Below are 17,361 nucleotides of genomic sequence, written 5' to 3'. Positions count from 1 at the left end.
CCTAAGCTGGCAGTCAGACATCACTCTGGCAGCCCGGGAGCCCTCAAGGGATGTCCACTTGCCAGCGGGGAGCAGGCCTAAACTGCAGTCAGACATCCTTAGCGCTGCTGAGGAGGTGGGAGAGGCTCCTACCACCACCACTGTACTGGCAGCCATCAGCCTGGCTTGTGGCTGAGCAGAGCTCCCCCTGTGGGAGCGCACTGACCACCAGGGGGCAGCTCCTGCATTGAGCGTCTGCCCCCTGGTGGTCAGTGTGTGTCATAGTGACCAGTCATTCCCAGTGTTTCTGCTGTTAGGGTCAGTTTGCATATTACCCTTTTATTATATAGGATAGAGGCCTGATGCACTGGTGGGGGCCGGCTGGTTTGCCCTGAAGGGTGTCCTGGATCAGGGTGGGGGTCCCACTGGGGTGCCTGACCAGCCTGGGTGAGGGGCTGATGGCTGTTTGCAGGCTGGTCAAGCTCCCCCCAGTGGGGACCCTCACCCCATGGAGGTTTGGCCAGCCTGGGTGAGGGGCTGATGGCTGTTTTCAGGCTGGCCACACTCCCTTTAGGGTGGGGGGGTCCCCACTAGGGTGCCTGGCCAGTCTGGGTGAGGGGCTGAGGGTCATTTTCAGGCTGGCCAAGCCCCCCGGCGACGGAAGCTCCCAGCCTCTCCTTTTTTTTCTTTTTTTTTTAAATTCTGGGATTTATTTACCTTCTATAATTTAAACTTTGTTGCCTTCAGTGGAGCTCAGAGCTGGCCGCGGCAGGCGGAGGCTTGGCTTCCTCCATCATTGGGGAAACCAAGCCTCCTGCTCACTTCAGCTCCGTGGTTGCTGGCTGCCATCTTGGTTGGGTTAATTTGCATATAGTCACTCTGATCGGCTGGTGGGCGTAGCTTAAGACATAGCGAAGGTATGGTCAATTTGCATGTTTGTCTTTTATTAGATTGGATGGTGTACTCACTGAGGCTCTTTCCTGTCAGGGGGCAGTTCATTTTTTCATTCCGTCTAATACACAGAGTGCCATACTGTAAAAATTATGTTGGGAGTAAGGAAGGCTGTATGGAGCTCATGCTTGGGCTGAGTGAAAATTAAAAGCAGTCATTCAAATTTTTAATAAGTGAATGGAAACAGGAAGGGGGGTGTCCAGACTGCATAAATGAAGGCATGGAGGTGTCAATGGTGCTGTAGTGGGTGAGGCATTTTCTTATATAATTGGGAGCTAAGTCTTAGGAAACGCCGCAGGGACCTTGCCTTAGAGTGGTTGTGCCCACTATGGGGTCTAGGATTTTTTTTTTCTGTAGTTGATTGAAATCTACTGGAGGATTTTAAGGCGGATAGTGTTATATATATCATATGGACGCCCTGACATCAGTGTAGGATGAATTTTAATGATCAAAGACTGAAGGAGAAACAAAGTAGGAAAGAGCATAAGAGAGAAAAACAGAATTTTCACTGAGGAAAGAAAGTGACAATTTGTTAACTATGCAAAGCAATGCACCACAACATTTTAATTTCATGTGCATAACAAACAAGGAGCAGTATTTTCATTTGTTCGAGACTGTCTTATAAGAAACTTACTCAAGGTTACAACAGGTACTGAATGGCCAAACTAGGATTTAAAGTGGATTTTGTTGAGGAAGGACAAAAACAAAACAAAAAACCCAACATGTACATTCAGAATTTTTATTTCAAAACGAAGAACCACAGTAACATTAATAATATAAAACGTATTTGGAAATATTCACAATCTGGTCACTGAGAAATGGGAAAACTTCATACTGCCCACCCACGGTTTTTGAGGAGCCAGAAGTGGAGGTGCAGTTGGAGGAAAGTCACCTGTCCCAGCGAAGTCCCACGTCATAGCTCGGAGTTTTTATCCAAAGGCTCAACGACCAGAGGGGATGGTAAGAACTGAGAACTAAAATATTGTCATAGGCAAGGATTTGGCTGAAGGGCCTCAAATGTATAAGCACCAAGGAGGGGATGGGAGGTCAAGCAACATGAAAAAGGGAAAAGAGGGTGTCACCATTTATAAAAACACAGGGAACTAGACAGTGGAGGTGTCTGTGACCTATGGCAAGTGTAAATACCTTCATCTCATCTAACTCTGAAACCTTCCAGATTTACAAGTCTTAGTGTATTTCTCATCCCCTTGAAAAGAATGCCTCCCCCCACCATGACTTCCTTCAAGCTCCCCTAGGAGGCCACATGTCCTGATTTCACACTCTCCTGCTCCCATTGTCTGAGTCTAGAGTGAGGCAGAGTTCTCTACATGTTAGGAAGAAAGCCACAGATGCAAATCCCACCCAGCAGAGGCAGTGCTACTTATATACCCAGGGATAAACTTTAACACATTCCATCCAAAAGGGGGCTGTAGGAACACAGAGGAAACAAGTTACCAATAAACGACTTGCACCCAGAGCAAAGTGACAGTGCACATACATTCATACTCTCTCAAGTGTGGGCTACACTGCACATTTACTCATACCATCTCCAACGTGGTCTATGGGAAAGATTCAAGTGCCCTTAGGGCACTTGATATAATACTATGGTAACATGATAACAAGAGTAACTTGACATGGAAACAGACCAAAACAGGCACGGGCTGACCCTAAAGCAGTAACATACTTCAACTAGGTAACAGTCATTCAGGAAAAATCCTCTCCCAATGCTGACGTTACAAATTCCAAGTTAGCTATAAACACTCTCCTCTGAATTCTTTTAAAGCTATGGCTTAAAACTAAATAAAAAAAATCTAAACATCTAAAATTTCCTAAAGAACAAAATGCAGAAAAACCAAACCTTTACCAAGAACCAATATTTTAGGTTGCTCTCCCACCAGATGAATGGTAGGAAAACTTTAAAAAAAAAAAAAAAAAGTGAGTCCACTATAAGAGGAAGACGATTGATTTGAACAAACAACCTTCCCTTCTCTGGACTCCATCCAAAATCAGAACCCATCAACCACCATTAACTAAAATGCCCACCTTAGTAATAATCCTAGATTTCAAGTAATACTACATATAATCTTAAACAAAGAAAACGTTCCAAAGGAAACCAGTAGCTTCTTTACACAGGCACATGACTTTTCTGAGAAATTGAACTTGAGAATTTCCATCTGAAGGACAGAAATTGTTAAAAGGCAATCTGCAAACCTCACATACCTCATCATATACCTTCCAATAACACATTACATTTCTGTGTAAATCTTCCCTTATTAAACTATAAACCTCTTCAGTATCAAATCTTCCACCCTATAAACTCTATAAGTACCTCCCTCTAACCTCAATTTCCTTATGTTTTCATTATTTGGTAAAATTACACTTAAAAAAATAAATACTTATGCAATAAAACCAGAAGATAAAATAAATAAAACTCAAATTAATTTGCTCTGCAGAGCTGTATGGAAGTGAGGAAGGTGCTCTTATGGAATTCCTCTCTGCTCTCCACACTCTCATGTCTATCTGTTTCCTGGGGAGTTTGAGGTTGGGGAACTCTTTCTCCCCTACATGCCCTCATGAAGCAATATTAGAACTTAAAGGAGGAAGAGTTGGCAAAGTTGTCAAATGCCAAGTAGCCAATCCCTCCTGAAATAAAGGTAGGTTCACTTGGTCTCTTCCAAACAGAAGAGAATGTCCAAGAAATGAAATGTTTAAAAAGCCACTGAAGATACAACTAACCCCAGCACTGGGGTCCTGTGAGTGCTCATGGAGTGTGGGGATGAGAAAAGAATCAAGTAGCAGCATTCAGAAACAGTCCTGGGTTACAACCTGATGAGGTCTCTCCCCATTCAGGGAGAGGTTACTTTTCATGTTGGGAGGGAGGTGGGAAGGAAGCACGGCTTAGATGTTGGTGGTATCCTTATCAGGCTGCATGCTGTTCATCTCCATGGCGGCCTTCTCAGCTCTGCTAGCCATGTGTGCCTGCCCTTCAAAGCCTCGTGTAATGTCCTCAAAAGTCCTGCCGCGGGTCTCAGGGACTTTAAAGTAGGTGAAGACCAAGAAGATCACGAGGAAGCCGGTGAAGACAATAAACACGTAGGGTCCTAAATATTTCTACAAAAGGATTAAAAAAAAAAAAAGTGTTGATATAAAAATCCTGTCACTGACAAACTTCAGTTTCCTCACATCCATATTTCCAATAGGCTTCAAGCCATAACCCTTTCATAGTTCATGAAAACAGTAAGGTTTCACCAGAGACTCACTTATTTTTTTAAAAAATATATTTTATTGCCCTAGCTGGTTTGGCTCAGTGGATAGAGTGTCGGCCTGCGGACTCAAGGGTCCCAGGTTCAATCCCGGTCAAGGGCATGTACCTGGGTTGCCGGCACATCCCCAGTAGGGGGTGTGCAGGAGGCAGCTGATAAACGTTTCTCTCTCATTGATGTTTCTAACTCGCTCTCCCTCTCCATTCCTCTTTGTAAAAAATCAATAAAATATATTTAAAAAAAATATATATATATATTTTTTTTAAATATATTTTATTGATTTTTTTACAGAGAGGAAGGGAGAGGGAGAGCGAGTTCGAAACATCGATGAGAGAGAAACATTTATCAGCTGCCTCCTGCACGCCCCCTACTGGGGATGTGCCGGCAACCCAGGTAAATGCCCTTGACCGGAATCGAACCTGGGACCTTTGAGTCCGCAGGCCGACACTCTATCCGCTGAGCCAAACTGGTTAGGGCAGAGAGACTCACATATGAATCCCATTGCTAACTTACTATATTTCTCCGCAACTCTTTTTTTTTTTTTAATATATTTTATTGATTTTTTACAGAGAGGAAGGGAGAGAGATAGAGAGTTAGAAACATCGATGAGAGAGAAACATTGATCAGCTGCCTCCTGCACACCCCCAACTGGGGATGTGTCCGCAACCAAGGTACATGCCATTGACCGGAATCGAACCCGGGACCCTTCAGTCCGCAGGCTGACGCTCTATCCACTGAGCCTAACCGGTTAGGGCTCTCTGCAACTTTGTGTCACTCCTTTCCTTGTTCATTGAAATTAGCTGCTTCCAAATCCCTATTGAGTATTTTCGGATTTTCAGTTATCACTGTTAAAATCTATGTTTATGAAAGACTCGCAGAAATAGGAAATGATTATAGATGTCCATTACAAATTCCTTTATCCAAATCAGCTCCAGGTCATTTTATAATAGAACTCACTTCATTCATTAACATCTATGCTTTGTGAGCCTTTAAGATCATGAAGCCAAAATGCTAATTCAAATGATGGATTTTTAAGTATTAGTTTGAAATCCTTTGAGGCTTGGCTTATTACTATCATTCTGTTTCTATTACTATCATTTCAGACCAGTGGCCTTTTAACAGTTCCCAGTTTTGCGCTCCTACTTCAGTCTTTTCTGCTCTCATTCCTTCTTTTTCTATGTATCATGGGGGGGGGGGGGGGGGGGGGGGGGCGCGAGACACAGTTTAAAGCCCTTGAGATATAATCCTTCATTCATATTGTAACATGGCTTACGTGGGTTGATTTCAAGATGGGCAAGGTGCCCTGACCGGTTTGGCTCAGTGGATAGAGCGTCGGCCTGCGGACTCAAGGGTCCCAGGTTCGATTCCGGTCAAGGGCATGTACCTTGGTTGTGGGCACATCCCCGGTGGGGAGTATGCAGGAGGCAGCTGATTGATGTTTCTCTCTCATCGATGTTTCTAAGTCTCTATTCCTCTCCCTTCCTCTCTGTAAAAAATCAATAAAATATATATATATTTTTTTTAAAAAAAAAAAGATGGGCAAGGTGAGTTGTGCTTTGATTTACTTACTGCAGCTGAAGGGAAGAGTAGTCCAACCAAAAAGTTAGAGGTCCAGTTGGAGCAGCCAGCCACTGCCATTGCAGCTGGGCGGGGTCCCTGGCTGAAGAGTTCGGCCACAATAAACCAGGGAATGGGGCCTGGGCCAATTTCAAAGAAGGCCACAAACACCAAGATAGCCCCGATGCAAACAAAGCTCATCCAGCTATAATTATCCTGTATGAGGAAGGAACAGAGAAAAGTTAATGTTAAAGACAGCATGACCAGGCAGGATCTAGCTTCTCAGACTTGAGCACTGACTGACACTGAAAAGCCCCTTTATGTCCTGGGGTATAATGGACCTACCGGACTTAGAGTAAAAATTTGAGGTTTTTGAAACCCAGCTATCCGATCACACATATATCATTTTTACTGAGATAATTTCATCAACTGTAAATGGAAATAGCCTCAAAATTACTTTAAGAATTAAATTGCATAATGTATTTTATAAGCTACATGTTATATAGATGTAAGGATCATAGCAATTTAATTACCTATCGGTGGTGATCTACTTTTCTTAAAACTCTGGGCATGCTGCTTCTCCCAAATTTGACTTTATCAGTCTCGTCTCAACTGTTCACTGCCTTCCCAGAGAGTCAACAACCTCTCCTTTCCCCCTCCCCTCCCTTTTCTTCACTCAAAGAGCACTCACCTTTAATAACAGGGAAATAGTCATGAGGATGGAACAACAAGCCATTCCTCCAAGGCCAATCATATGTAGAGTCCTCCTTCCTGCCCTTTCCACTAGAAACAGCTAAAAGAAGAATATAACATGACACTTCTGATTTCCTTTTCATGAAAACACTACGTAAGCTACCTGAATCTGCCTTAATAATAGCAGATACTTGTTATAGTCACACTTCCTCTTTTCCAGTTCCAAATTTAATATATCCTATATAACCCTTTCTATAACCTCCACCTCTCCCATCCATTCTAGATTTGTTTGAAAAAAGTGAAGACTACTTACAACCCTCATTCAATATTTCTCCCCACCCAGTACCCCACCAAAGAGGAATTAAACAACAACAGAAGATTTAAATAATGGTAGGGAGCCTGGCCATTGTGGCTCAATGGTTGAGCATCGACACATGCACCAGATGGTCACCGGTTTGATTCCCAATCAGGGCACATACCCGGGTTGTGGGCTCTATCCCCTGTGAAGGATGTGTAGGAAGCAGCCGATCGATGTTTCTCTCTCGCTGATGTTTCTATCTCTCTCTCTCCCTTCTCTCTCTCTCTCTGAAATCAATAAAAACATATTTTAAAAAAATAATAATGGTAGGGAAGTGGAAGTACTCACAACCCATCTTTGAACATTCGTAGCAAGAATTTCTCTCCCCGCTAACTCCTGTCTCCCAAAAATGATCAAACCATCCAACTTACAGACACTACAGTGAAGATGGTATTAACCACACCAGCACCAATGGTGGCATAGATTGGCTCCTTAACACCAGCATCTTTGAAGATTCCTGTTGAGTAATAGAACACCTACAAGGAAACAAAAGAAGGTGCAACTTTGAAACAGCAATTGTGCATGGCAGCTAAAAAATAGGACCAACATACTATTTTGAGTATCAAGTGTGTTTTGCAAAATGCAACAAAATGGTTTTATCATATCAATCAAAGACTGATGAGAAACTGTCAGGGCAGGAATCAGTATTTAAAGAGGTGGGACAAAAGTGTTCTTTATATCCAAATATTTTACCTGAAAATGGATAGAAGGTATATTATCTTCTCTTTTCACAACCAAGACTCAAAAGCAGGAAGTTGGTATTTACATAGAATATAAGAGATACCTGCCAATTACTAGCTTCCCATTTTGCACCCTATCTCAACTATCATAGTCTCTATTCTAGTTGTAAAAAATAGATACAATGGTAAGGCCACCTCAGTCTAAGTTGCTACTGTGCTTCCACATTTCTTGATTTCCTAATGGTTCCCCAGGGCTTTACACAGATTTTAGGATGTCAAATCCTAAAGAAAAGCCAAGGCATATAAATTCTCAGATATCTACTTTGGTTGTATGGCCTACATTGTCACTGATGATATCATATAAGGTAGATCAGAGTTAGAGAGGGCTGGAAATAAAAAATGAGTGGTCAAAAAAATCTGTGTTGTATTATATAGTGAAAAAAGCCTAGAAGAAGACAAAAATTAACCATCTGTCCTAAGACAAAGTGTAAAAATTTTTCATTTTTATTTACTTTCTCATTTTTCCACATGGAAAACATGTACTATAAATTTAAGAAATAAAACCAAATCAAAACTTGAATAAACAACATTTTCTGAGTAGCTGCTACATGCCAAACATTGTGAGGGGCTATGTAAGTAGGTGAGCTATTTACCTCTGGTCAGGTGTTTTAAGTGAAATATTGAAGGATATCTTGGACACAAAAATTGATACTCACAGCATTGATTCCAGAAAGTTGCTGAGAGAGCTGGAGCATGATGGAAATCATGATGGGCTGTTGGTAGTTCGGCGATCTGAAGAGCTCCAGCACAGTGGCTTGTTTTTCTTGTGACATCCGAACACTCTCATCTTTCATCTCCTGGATGTCCTGAGTCACGTCTTGGGTGCCCCACAACCGCTGGAGGACTGGGGAGGAGAAGGAGAGGAAAGGATAAAGGTAAGGTGCTCTCCCAAATCCATGACAGCTAGGGAGAAGCCACCCAAGATGAGCCCCAGACATGGCTAATCGATCAGCATCCGTGTCTTAATTTACCTCCTCACCTCATTCTTTAGGGGTTGAAAGTTCCTAACTTAATAGTGATTAGGAAACTCTTCACTTGGGTTCTGAGATAACAAAAAATAGATCCAATATCCTCATCCTAAGACAAATCACAACCCTACGATTCCTACAGTAAACATGTGAAGGATACTCACTCTTTCTAGCACTGTCTTCTTCCTTTCTGTTAATCAGCAAGAATCTCGGACTTTCTGGGCAAAATGGAAGGGCTATGATTTGTAGGAAAGATGGAAGGATGGTGAAGCCCAACAGCACGGGCCAAAGATCTTCAGTTCCCAAGATGATATTCAGACCAAAGACCTAGAAACCAGACAAAGGCAATACTATAAATCCCATATTTAATAGGCCACAAATTAAATGAAATAAAGAAAAATTTCAGGAAAATTATCCATTCTTTTACTATCCTGTTGCGTTTTCAGTTGTCTGTGAGCTATAATAATATCTGAAACTTACATATAATTGAATATGTGCCATTTTTGAGTACTTTACCTATGTTAACTCTTTTTAAATTAAATTTTCTTTTTAAAAAATATATTTTTATTGACTTAAGAGAGGAAGGGAGAGGGAGAGAGAGATAGAAACATCAACGATGAGAAGGAATCACCAATAGTCTGCCTCCTGCACGCCCCCCTACAGGGCGATCAAGCCCCCAACCTGGGCATGAACCCTGACCAGGAATCAAACCCATGATCTTCTGGTTCATAGGTCGATGCTCAACCACTGAGCCACTCTGGCCAGGCTATTAACTCTTTTAAAAAATTTCTTGTTTTTTTACTTCATTTTTAGAGAGAGAGAAAAAGGGAGAGGGAGAGAAAAACATTGATGTAAGAGCTGCCTCCTGTACACCCCCTATTGGGGTTGGAGCCCACAACTCGTGCATATGCCCTGGCAAGGAACCAAACCAGCAACTTTTCGGTGCACAGGACAATGCCCAACGGAGTCACACCAGCCAGGGCTATGTTAACTCTTAATGAGTCTTGGAAACTAACACTCGTTACGTTCTAGCGTACCTGGGCTACCAGAATCCCGATAACGATGCCCAGCTGGTTCAGAGTGCCAAAGGCTCCCCGCAGGGCAGTAGGAGATATCTCTCCAATGTACATGGGCACAAAACCTGTGCAGAGTCCGCAGAAGAGGCCAATGATCAACCGGCCCAGGATCAACATTGCAACTGACTCCGCTATTTTGCAGAATCCCATAAGGCAGCCACCAGTGATAGCCAATAGATTGACAATAAGCATTGAATTGCGCCTGAAAATTTAAACAAAAACAAGTTAGCAAAACAATCCCAACTTTCCCCTTCTTTCCTTATTATTCAATTCCCCAAGCTCAAACATCTTTAAAAAATTTTTTTTAATTTATTGATATTTAGGGAGAGAGAGATGGAGAAGGGAAGGGAGAGTGAGTGAGATCAATTTGTTTTTCCACTTATTTATGCATTCATTGGCTCAATTTTATATGTGCCCTGACTGGGGATTGAACCCCCAATTTTGGCATTATCAGGACGACAGTCTAACCAACTGAATTACCTGGACAAAGCATACATCTTCTCTTTTTATTTAACTTCTCTATTTTCTATCATTAGAACATTTCTAGTTGGGATAACAGGATCAGTGGTCATTATACCTCTATATGCATAAAATTCACCTAGAGAACGTGTTTTAAGATTCTCCTCTTTCAAGTTGTACCTGTAGCCTAGCATTTTAGCAGGCACTTTATTTTTTTAATTGAATTTATTGGGGTGATATTGGTTGATAAAATCATATGTTTCAGGTGTACAATTCTATAATACATCACCTGTATATTGTATTGTGTGTTCATCACCCCAAATCTCTTTCCATCTTCATTTATGCCCCCTATACCTTCTTCTACCTCCCCCTACCCCTCTTTCCCTCTGGTAATCACCATGCTATTGTCTGTGTCTGAGTTTTTTGTTTGTTTTGCTTAATCCCTTTTTCACCCAGCCCTGCAACCCCCATCACTTCTGACAGCTGTCAGTCTGCTCTCTGTATCTATGAGTTTGTTTGTTAGTTTATTTTATTCATTAGATTCCACATATACATGAAATCATGGTACTTGTCCTCTGACTGGCTTATTTCACTTAGCATAATGCTCTCCAGGTCCATCCATGCTGTTGCAAAGGGTAAGATTTTAGCAAGCACATTAGGCCAGTAGTTCTGAAAGTGGTCCATACATAGATTTTGCTAGAAATTAAAATTATCCCTCTCCATATTTATCAAATAATTAGGTTTGACTCTGGGGTGGGGGTCCAACAATCTGTGTTCTAAAAAGTCCTCGAGGTGATTTGGTGCAGGCTCAAGTTTGAGAACTACTGCCCTAGGCAATTCTGCCCTAGCAGGCCTATGAACATACCCAAGAGATATTTTTGGACTAATGTTTCTTACTGCATTTAGTTATAATGCAGTTGCTTAGGTATATCACCAACATACTGATGATGATATATTATTTCAGACCAAGTTTTTCCACATCACAAAAAAATGTAATGCAAACAGCAGCTTCAGCTCTCCTTTGGGTGGACTGTGGTGATGTCATTAACAGTATTGGTAACCAGTATCAAATAATAAATTACTACATTTATGTACTAAAAATGTGGCAGACGGAGCCACTGAAACAGCTGATAGAAGACTGAAATAAAAGATTAACACTGAAAAGTTACTAAAGCTGTTGGGAAGAACCAGCACCATGAACTTCAACAATGAGTCTCAACTCAGGTGGCCACTGAAATTACTTTGGGAGCTTTGAAAAATACTGATGCACAGGTCCTGGCCTGGCACTTTTAAAAGCTTCCAAGGAGATACAGTAGAACACCCTTTCAAGAGAAAAATCTCATTGTTCATTCTCAATTTTACCTTTTTCTACATTCCTTTTCCTGTTCCCCCTCCTTTATTGGTTCTCTCGCTAATATAATAACAGGAAGAAGCCATGTTAGTTCTGGAAAACCCATGTTAAAATTTTAATGCTTTTAGTAGACAAAAATTTAATCCCTTCAAAAACAAAAATAAAATATTATCAAATAAAATATATTGCTTTCATTTATTAAAAACTTGAATTCGGCCAGGCCGGTGTGGTTCAGTAGTTGAGCGTCAACCTATGAACCAGGTCACAGTTGATTCCTGGTCAGGGTACATGCCCAGGTTTTGGGCTCGATCCCTAGTAGGGGCATCCAATGGATGATTTTCTCTCATCATTGATGTTTCTATTTCTCTCTCCCTCTCCCTTCCTCTCTCTGAAATCAATAAAAACACATTAAAAAACAAACTTGAATTCCATTTATGTTTCCAGAATATCTAATCAGCAAACTAAATGGTTCTTTCACTAGTCATTATTGAAAGTATTCTACCCTCTAAGATATTTATTTTATTAAGCCAGTATAGGGTGAGAAGATACAATTTTCTTTTTTTTTTTTTCAGGAAAAAAACATTTCAGGTTAGTTATTTGGCCATGATTTAGTTATTTGCCAAAGATTAAGGATTAAAAAATATTTCCTCCCTATCCTGTCGTGTAAAATAATGAAGGTATTTGCATAAAACCCCCCAAATTTTAAAGAAAAGCAAACAACTGACCTTTTAAATAAAGTATGTTTCTCAGACACTTCAATGAACTTTATTAGAAAACAGAATTTGTGTAAACTGGACTGCAAAGCCAATCATTCCCAAGGCCCACCTCTTGATGGCTGGGTGGAAGCTATGCAGGGCAGTAGAGCCCCAAGCAAGAGTAGTCAGTGTCAATTAGACTAGGTTTCCCTTGGTCAGAATTTGAGGTGCTCTCATTCAAATGTGTAATTACCATCACATCCTAATTCTCAATACCTGTCCTCAGTGCAACCAGAATAGCCCCCCTCCCTTGTCCAGTTTCTGGTCAATACCTGCCAAAGCGGTTGACAAAGAGTCCAACGGAAAAGGATCCAATCATACCACCAACGGAGAAGATAGCCACAGACAAGGACCAGAGGGACGTTAGCAACACGTCACTGGGAACGTTTTCTAAATGCTCTTCCAAAGTGTAATTGATAAAGTCCTTTATGATCTGCAAATTAAAATAATTGGTGGGAGGGCAGATTGTTACAGTTGGATGAGAAAAGAGACAAGTATTGGGGGTCTTCCCTTCCCTAAAATACAATATTACAATTACTGCTCTATAGGTAGAGAACCAAGGGAATAACTAGATGGGGATGGAAGAGAGGTAACAGATTGGAGTTAATGTTTCTCTGAAAAGAATTTTTATTTGTTCTGAAAATCCCAGTAGATAGTAGTACTGATATTCAGTGAATATTCCAGCCCTCTCCCAAGTGCCTTCTTTTTTCTTTGTAATTAACTCCTAAGGGATAATAAAGGAAGTATATCACCATGGGGTGAGAGGAAGAATGGGTACAGTGCGGGATATAGGGAATAACTGAGTTTTGTTTTAATGGTTCAAGTAGACTTCCTTACCAATAGTATGTATTCATTACAATTCTAACTCTAGTTGCCTGGTACTCACCACCTCAGGGGCATTGATGACTCCAGTGTTGTAGCCAAACTGGAAAGAGCCTATTGTAGCAATGGTGATGGCAAAGATCAGAGGTGCGGTGACCTGGGGGTGGGTAGGGGAGGAAGAAACAGTACTTAAAACTCTTGATAATTGCCTCTTATTAATTAAGGAGATGTATTACGACAGCTTGTCCTAGGAGTGGTATAAAAAGAACAAGCCTGGCTGGCATGGGCCTATGAACCAGGGGTCACAGGTTCGATTCCCAATCAGGGCACATGCCGGGGCTGTGGGCTCCATTCTCAGTGTGGGGCATGCAGGAGGCAACTGATCCGATGATTCTCTCATCATTGATGTTTCCACCTCTTTCTTTCCCTCTCCCTTCTTCTCTGAAATCAATAAAAATGTATATTTTTTTAAAAGAACAAAAACTTAATGAGATCTAGGTAATGAATAGGAACACGAAAGAACAGGTTATCACTGAAGACCTTATCTAGAAATGTATGGACAAGCATTGTAAACTTAAGGCGGCAAGAAAATTTAGAAAGTAAACAGTGAAGAGGAACTGAGTTAGCCAGTTTGGAATTCAAAATATTGCCCCAGGTAACAGCAAACAGCAGTACCCGGATGGAAAGAACTTAGCAGCGGTTCTCAACCTGTGGGTCGTGACCCCTTTGGGGAAAGAACGACCCTTTCACAGGGGTCGCCTAAGAACATCGGAAAACACATATATAATTACATATTGTTTACAGTAGCAAAATTACAGTTATGAAGTAGCAACGAAAATAATTTTATGGTTGGGGGTCACCACAACATGAGGAACTGTATTAAAGGGTCGCGGCATTAGGAAGGTTGAGAACCACTGACTTAGGAGGGCAGGGGTAAAGACATTTAGAATTCCTAAGAACAGATTATTTTGGAAACAGCTAGATCCAGTGCAGTCTGTCCTGTACCCTGGATTCCACAGAAGCCCCAGAGTGGTGGCGGTGAATATATCTTTATCACTGAGCTGCTCTTTATCTCTCTTTGGATCATGCAATCTGTGGTGGCTACTATACCCATTGTATCCTGGCCCCATTTGTAATTCTGCCAGTTTACTGTACTGCTATCCCCCACCCAGCAGGGGGAGAGCACAGGCTCACTCCCAACCACACATACAGGAGACATTTCTTGGGGGAAGGGGACAGAAATCAACTCAGTCATCTCTCAGCTTCCCAGGAATAACTCAAGGGGTTGTTATCTTAAATTTCCACCTCAAAGTAGCTCAATATCTATGCCTGAGTCCATCTTCAACATCCCCCAAAGATTTCTTAAAAACTCCTCTCTCCAGTCTGACGAGAGTGGCAGGCTGAGAATTTCAATTCCCAAAATGACCTTGCCTCCCAGGCAACTAGGTATAAGGACTCCGGAGGCCCCCTGCCACTGCATAGCTCTTTCTGATTAATTCCTTTCCCCTTAGTTAAAACCTCTTTTCCCCCTCATCATACTATCATTGAGTCCCTTTTCTTCTTCCCTCACATGTTTCATCTCTTATCTTCCTTTATTTTCAAATTTGTTTACCTTAATGAAAATGCCTTTCTCCCTAAATATACTGCATACATAATACACAATAATATACAACTGTATCATGTGCTCACAATCATAACCACACTAGGGAGAACAATGACAATTCTCTCTCCTTAGTACCCAGAAAATCCCATAGGTCATAGAACAGATGGCTGGACACCAGGCCCCCAAACAAATCTCAGGTCTTTTCAAGGCCCAATGCTTCCAGAGAAATCCTCATACTGCACCTGGCCCCACACTTGTAATCAACACAACTGAGCAGCAGCTGATCCCCTGTACACTCCATCAGCTCATCCTCAGTAGAGTGCAATTATGTTAAATAAACCTGAGAAACAAACACAACTCCTCCAGGTGCCTTTCCCTGAGACAGGAAGGTGATGGAGCTGGAATAAATCCTTTATAGGATCTGAGAATCAAGGAGAACTGGTGAAACTGTAGCACTGCAGGCGGAAGGAAAGGGCCTGAAGATGGCTAGATGACAGAATGAAATAGAACACAGCAATCACCATTATGGTTTGCCTTTCGGAGTGTACCCCAAACATGCAAAAATAACTGGTAATTGTATCATCCTTACCTTATGTGTCCCCATGGCCCTAATTTAATTCTTTTCGAATCTTCAAGAAAGATCTTGGAGGGGGATTCCGGAGACACCTTTTTCAGCCAACAAAACCTTAAAAATGTCCTTCTCTGGCAGCAAGTCTCTCTTCAGGTCCTCAGGATTGCTCTACATCTCAGCCTCACACTCACTCTTGCGGTTAAAAGTGCACACCAGTCACCAATTTATAATCCTGGAAAGGGTGGAGCCAGGAAGGGAGGCGAGCCCCCAGCCCTTCCCCTGCTCCTCCCCCAAATAATCTCGTGATCTCGTAACATCAAATTCAGACCTCACCCTCGGCAGCACCTCCCTCTGCCCACTTTTAAAACCACATCCTTTTCCATACCCACTACGCCTTCTTGAGTCGTCCTTCCCTTTTCTAAAGCAGCTAAGCCTCTTAGTTTCACAGACAAAATGCTACCAGAAGAGCCTGCAGGGAAGGGCAAATTCACTTTATTTTTGCTCTCACAACTGCTCAGAATTGAATCAATCTGTCAGGAGACAAAATGCCTTTTCCCCTATATGTGTGTAAGTGCTGTATATGTAAGGCCAAGTGGAGTGGGTGTTATCTGAGAGTTAAGGTTGTTTGAAGGAGTGTAAGCAAAATTCACGATCCTATGAATTTATCAGCTGCTTTTTGATTGTTGATTGGGTCTACAATCTTGAAGGGGAGGAAAGGACAGTCTGGGAGAAGAAAACAGAGGGAAGAACTGAGCCAATTTATGTCTCTAGTTGTCCTCTAATTGGCAAAATCGCCCCAGGTAGGACGGAAACCTGAATATCCAGAAGCTAGACCAACTCCCCTAAGCTGCAGGAAGGAGAAAACTAAATAAATGCCTATAGGATAAGATCCAAACTCTTTTTTTTGTTTTGTTGTTTTTATATTTTGGGGGATCCAAACTCTTTAATATTGCATCCACCATACACCCACTTTTAATTCTTCTACCCTTTCTGCAAGCTTTGCCTCTAGTCTCAGGTTTATAGCATGTAGTGATAGGACAATTATCAAATTCAGCTAAACAGGTATTTGCTGATACTCTCCAAGGAACTGGGGATTCATGAGTATATAGGACACAAGAGTCTTGGCCCTTAAGGAATTTATAATGTTTCTCTTCTTCTTCCACTTAAATAAAGGGGAAAGAGCTTGGAGGGGACAAGACCAATTGATTTTTACACAACTGGAGATAATTATCAATATCCTATTAATTATGCACTGAATTTTTTGAAAGAAACATATGAGCTAAATATCTCATTACGTATTAAGTTTTACAAGAAAAATGAGCAGATCAGTAGAAAAAAACAGATAAATATATGAAGAGAGGAAGGTGAAAGATAACAGAGAAAGAAGAGGCTCCAGTGTGAGAGTAAACAAAGCAAAACAAACTAGTTGTGGTTAAAGAGTTGGGTAAGTGCCAGATAATATCAGGGATTTGAGGGGGGTGGGGAGAGAAATACCATTGGTCAAATTCCTAATGCCCGTTACTTTGTAGCCCAGCAACCCCTTGAGTAGTGGGGGCAGGGGGTGGGAGGGGGAGAGGGAGTGGGTTGAGGGAAGCATAGTTTTCTAGGTAAATCAAAGGAAATGTATATTCCTTTGGGGGTTTGGATTGAGGGCCTAGAATTCAAACTGAAACTACTGGACGTGAAACAAACCGCATTATGTTATCTCCTTTCCTTGAACCAGGATATTTTCTAAAGCGGAGAGAACTGAGGACCAGTGAAAGTCCATGTCTAAGGAAATGTTCCCTGAGGGTACACCTCCCCTCCCCCATCTCATCCTGTTTTCCAGGAAACATGGAGCCTAGAGGCCCCTTTAGTTACCACAGCAACAGAATTAGCAGGTGAAGGACAATGGATATCCCCTTTGGCAGCGCTAATAGAAATATAATTTGAGCCACTTATGTAATATTAAATTTTCTAGTAGCCACATTACAATTTTTAAAAGAAACAAGAGAAATTTATTTTAATAATTATCCCATTTGACCCAATATATTCAAAATAATATCATTTCAGCATGTAATCAACGCAAAATTAAGTTAATTCATTTTTTTCTGCCAAGTCTTCAAAAGTCAGTGTATATTTTACATTTACAAAACATCTTCATTTTAGATTCTAAGTTTTCTATAGTTCAAGTAATCTGTTTTTCTATCAAAACAATAAAGTTGTGTTTAATGGA

General features: G+C 41.4%; 1 protein-coding gene across 1 annotated transcript; it reads right to left on the bottom strand.

The window, feature by feature from the left end:
* Window positions 1-1,655: 1,655 nt before the first annotated feature.
* Window positions 1,656-15,510, bottom strand: SLC2A3 (solute carrier family 2 (facilitated glucose transporter), member 3). The gene is made up of 10 exons (XM_005862757.2): window positions 15,165-15,510; window positions 13,037-13,129; window positions 12,423-12,583; window positions 9,547-9,787; window positions 8,674-8,836; window positions 8,198-8,385; window positions 7,173-7,277; window positions 6,442-6,543; window positions 5,763-5,966; window positions 1,656-4,041 (listed from the first exon to the last, which is right to left on the bottom strand). The coding sequence occupies exons 1-10, from the start codon at window positions 15,177-15,179 to the stop codon at window positions 3,829-3,831; spliced, it is 1,485 nt and encodes a 494-aa protein (XP_005862819.1). The 5' UTR covers window positions 15,180-15,510; the 3' UTR covers window positions 1,656-3,828.
* Between the last annotated feature and the right edge of the window lie 1,851 nt (window positions 15,511-17,361).

The sequence above is a fragment of the Myotis brandtii genome, unplaced genomic scaffold (genome assembly GCF_000412655.1).
Source record: "Myotis brandtii unplaced genomic scaffold, ASM41265v1 scaffold1667, whole genome shotgun sequence".
In the NCBI taxonomy this organism is placed as follows: Eukaryota; Metazoa; Chordata; class Mammalia; order Chiroptera; family Vespertilionidae; genus Myotis; species Myotis brandtii.
This window is presented reverse-complemented; position numbering and strand designations above follow the sequence as displayed.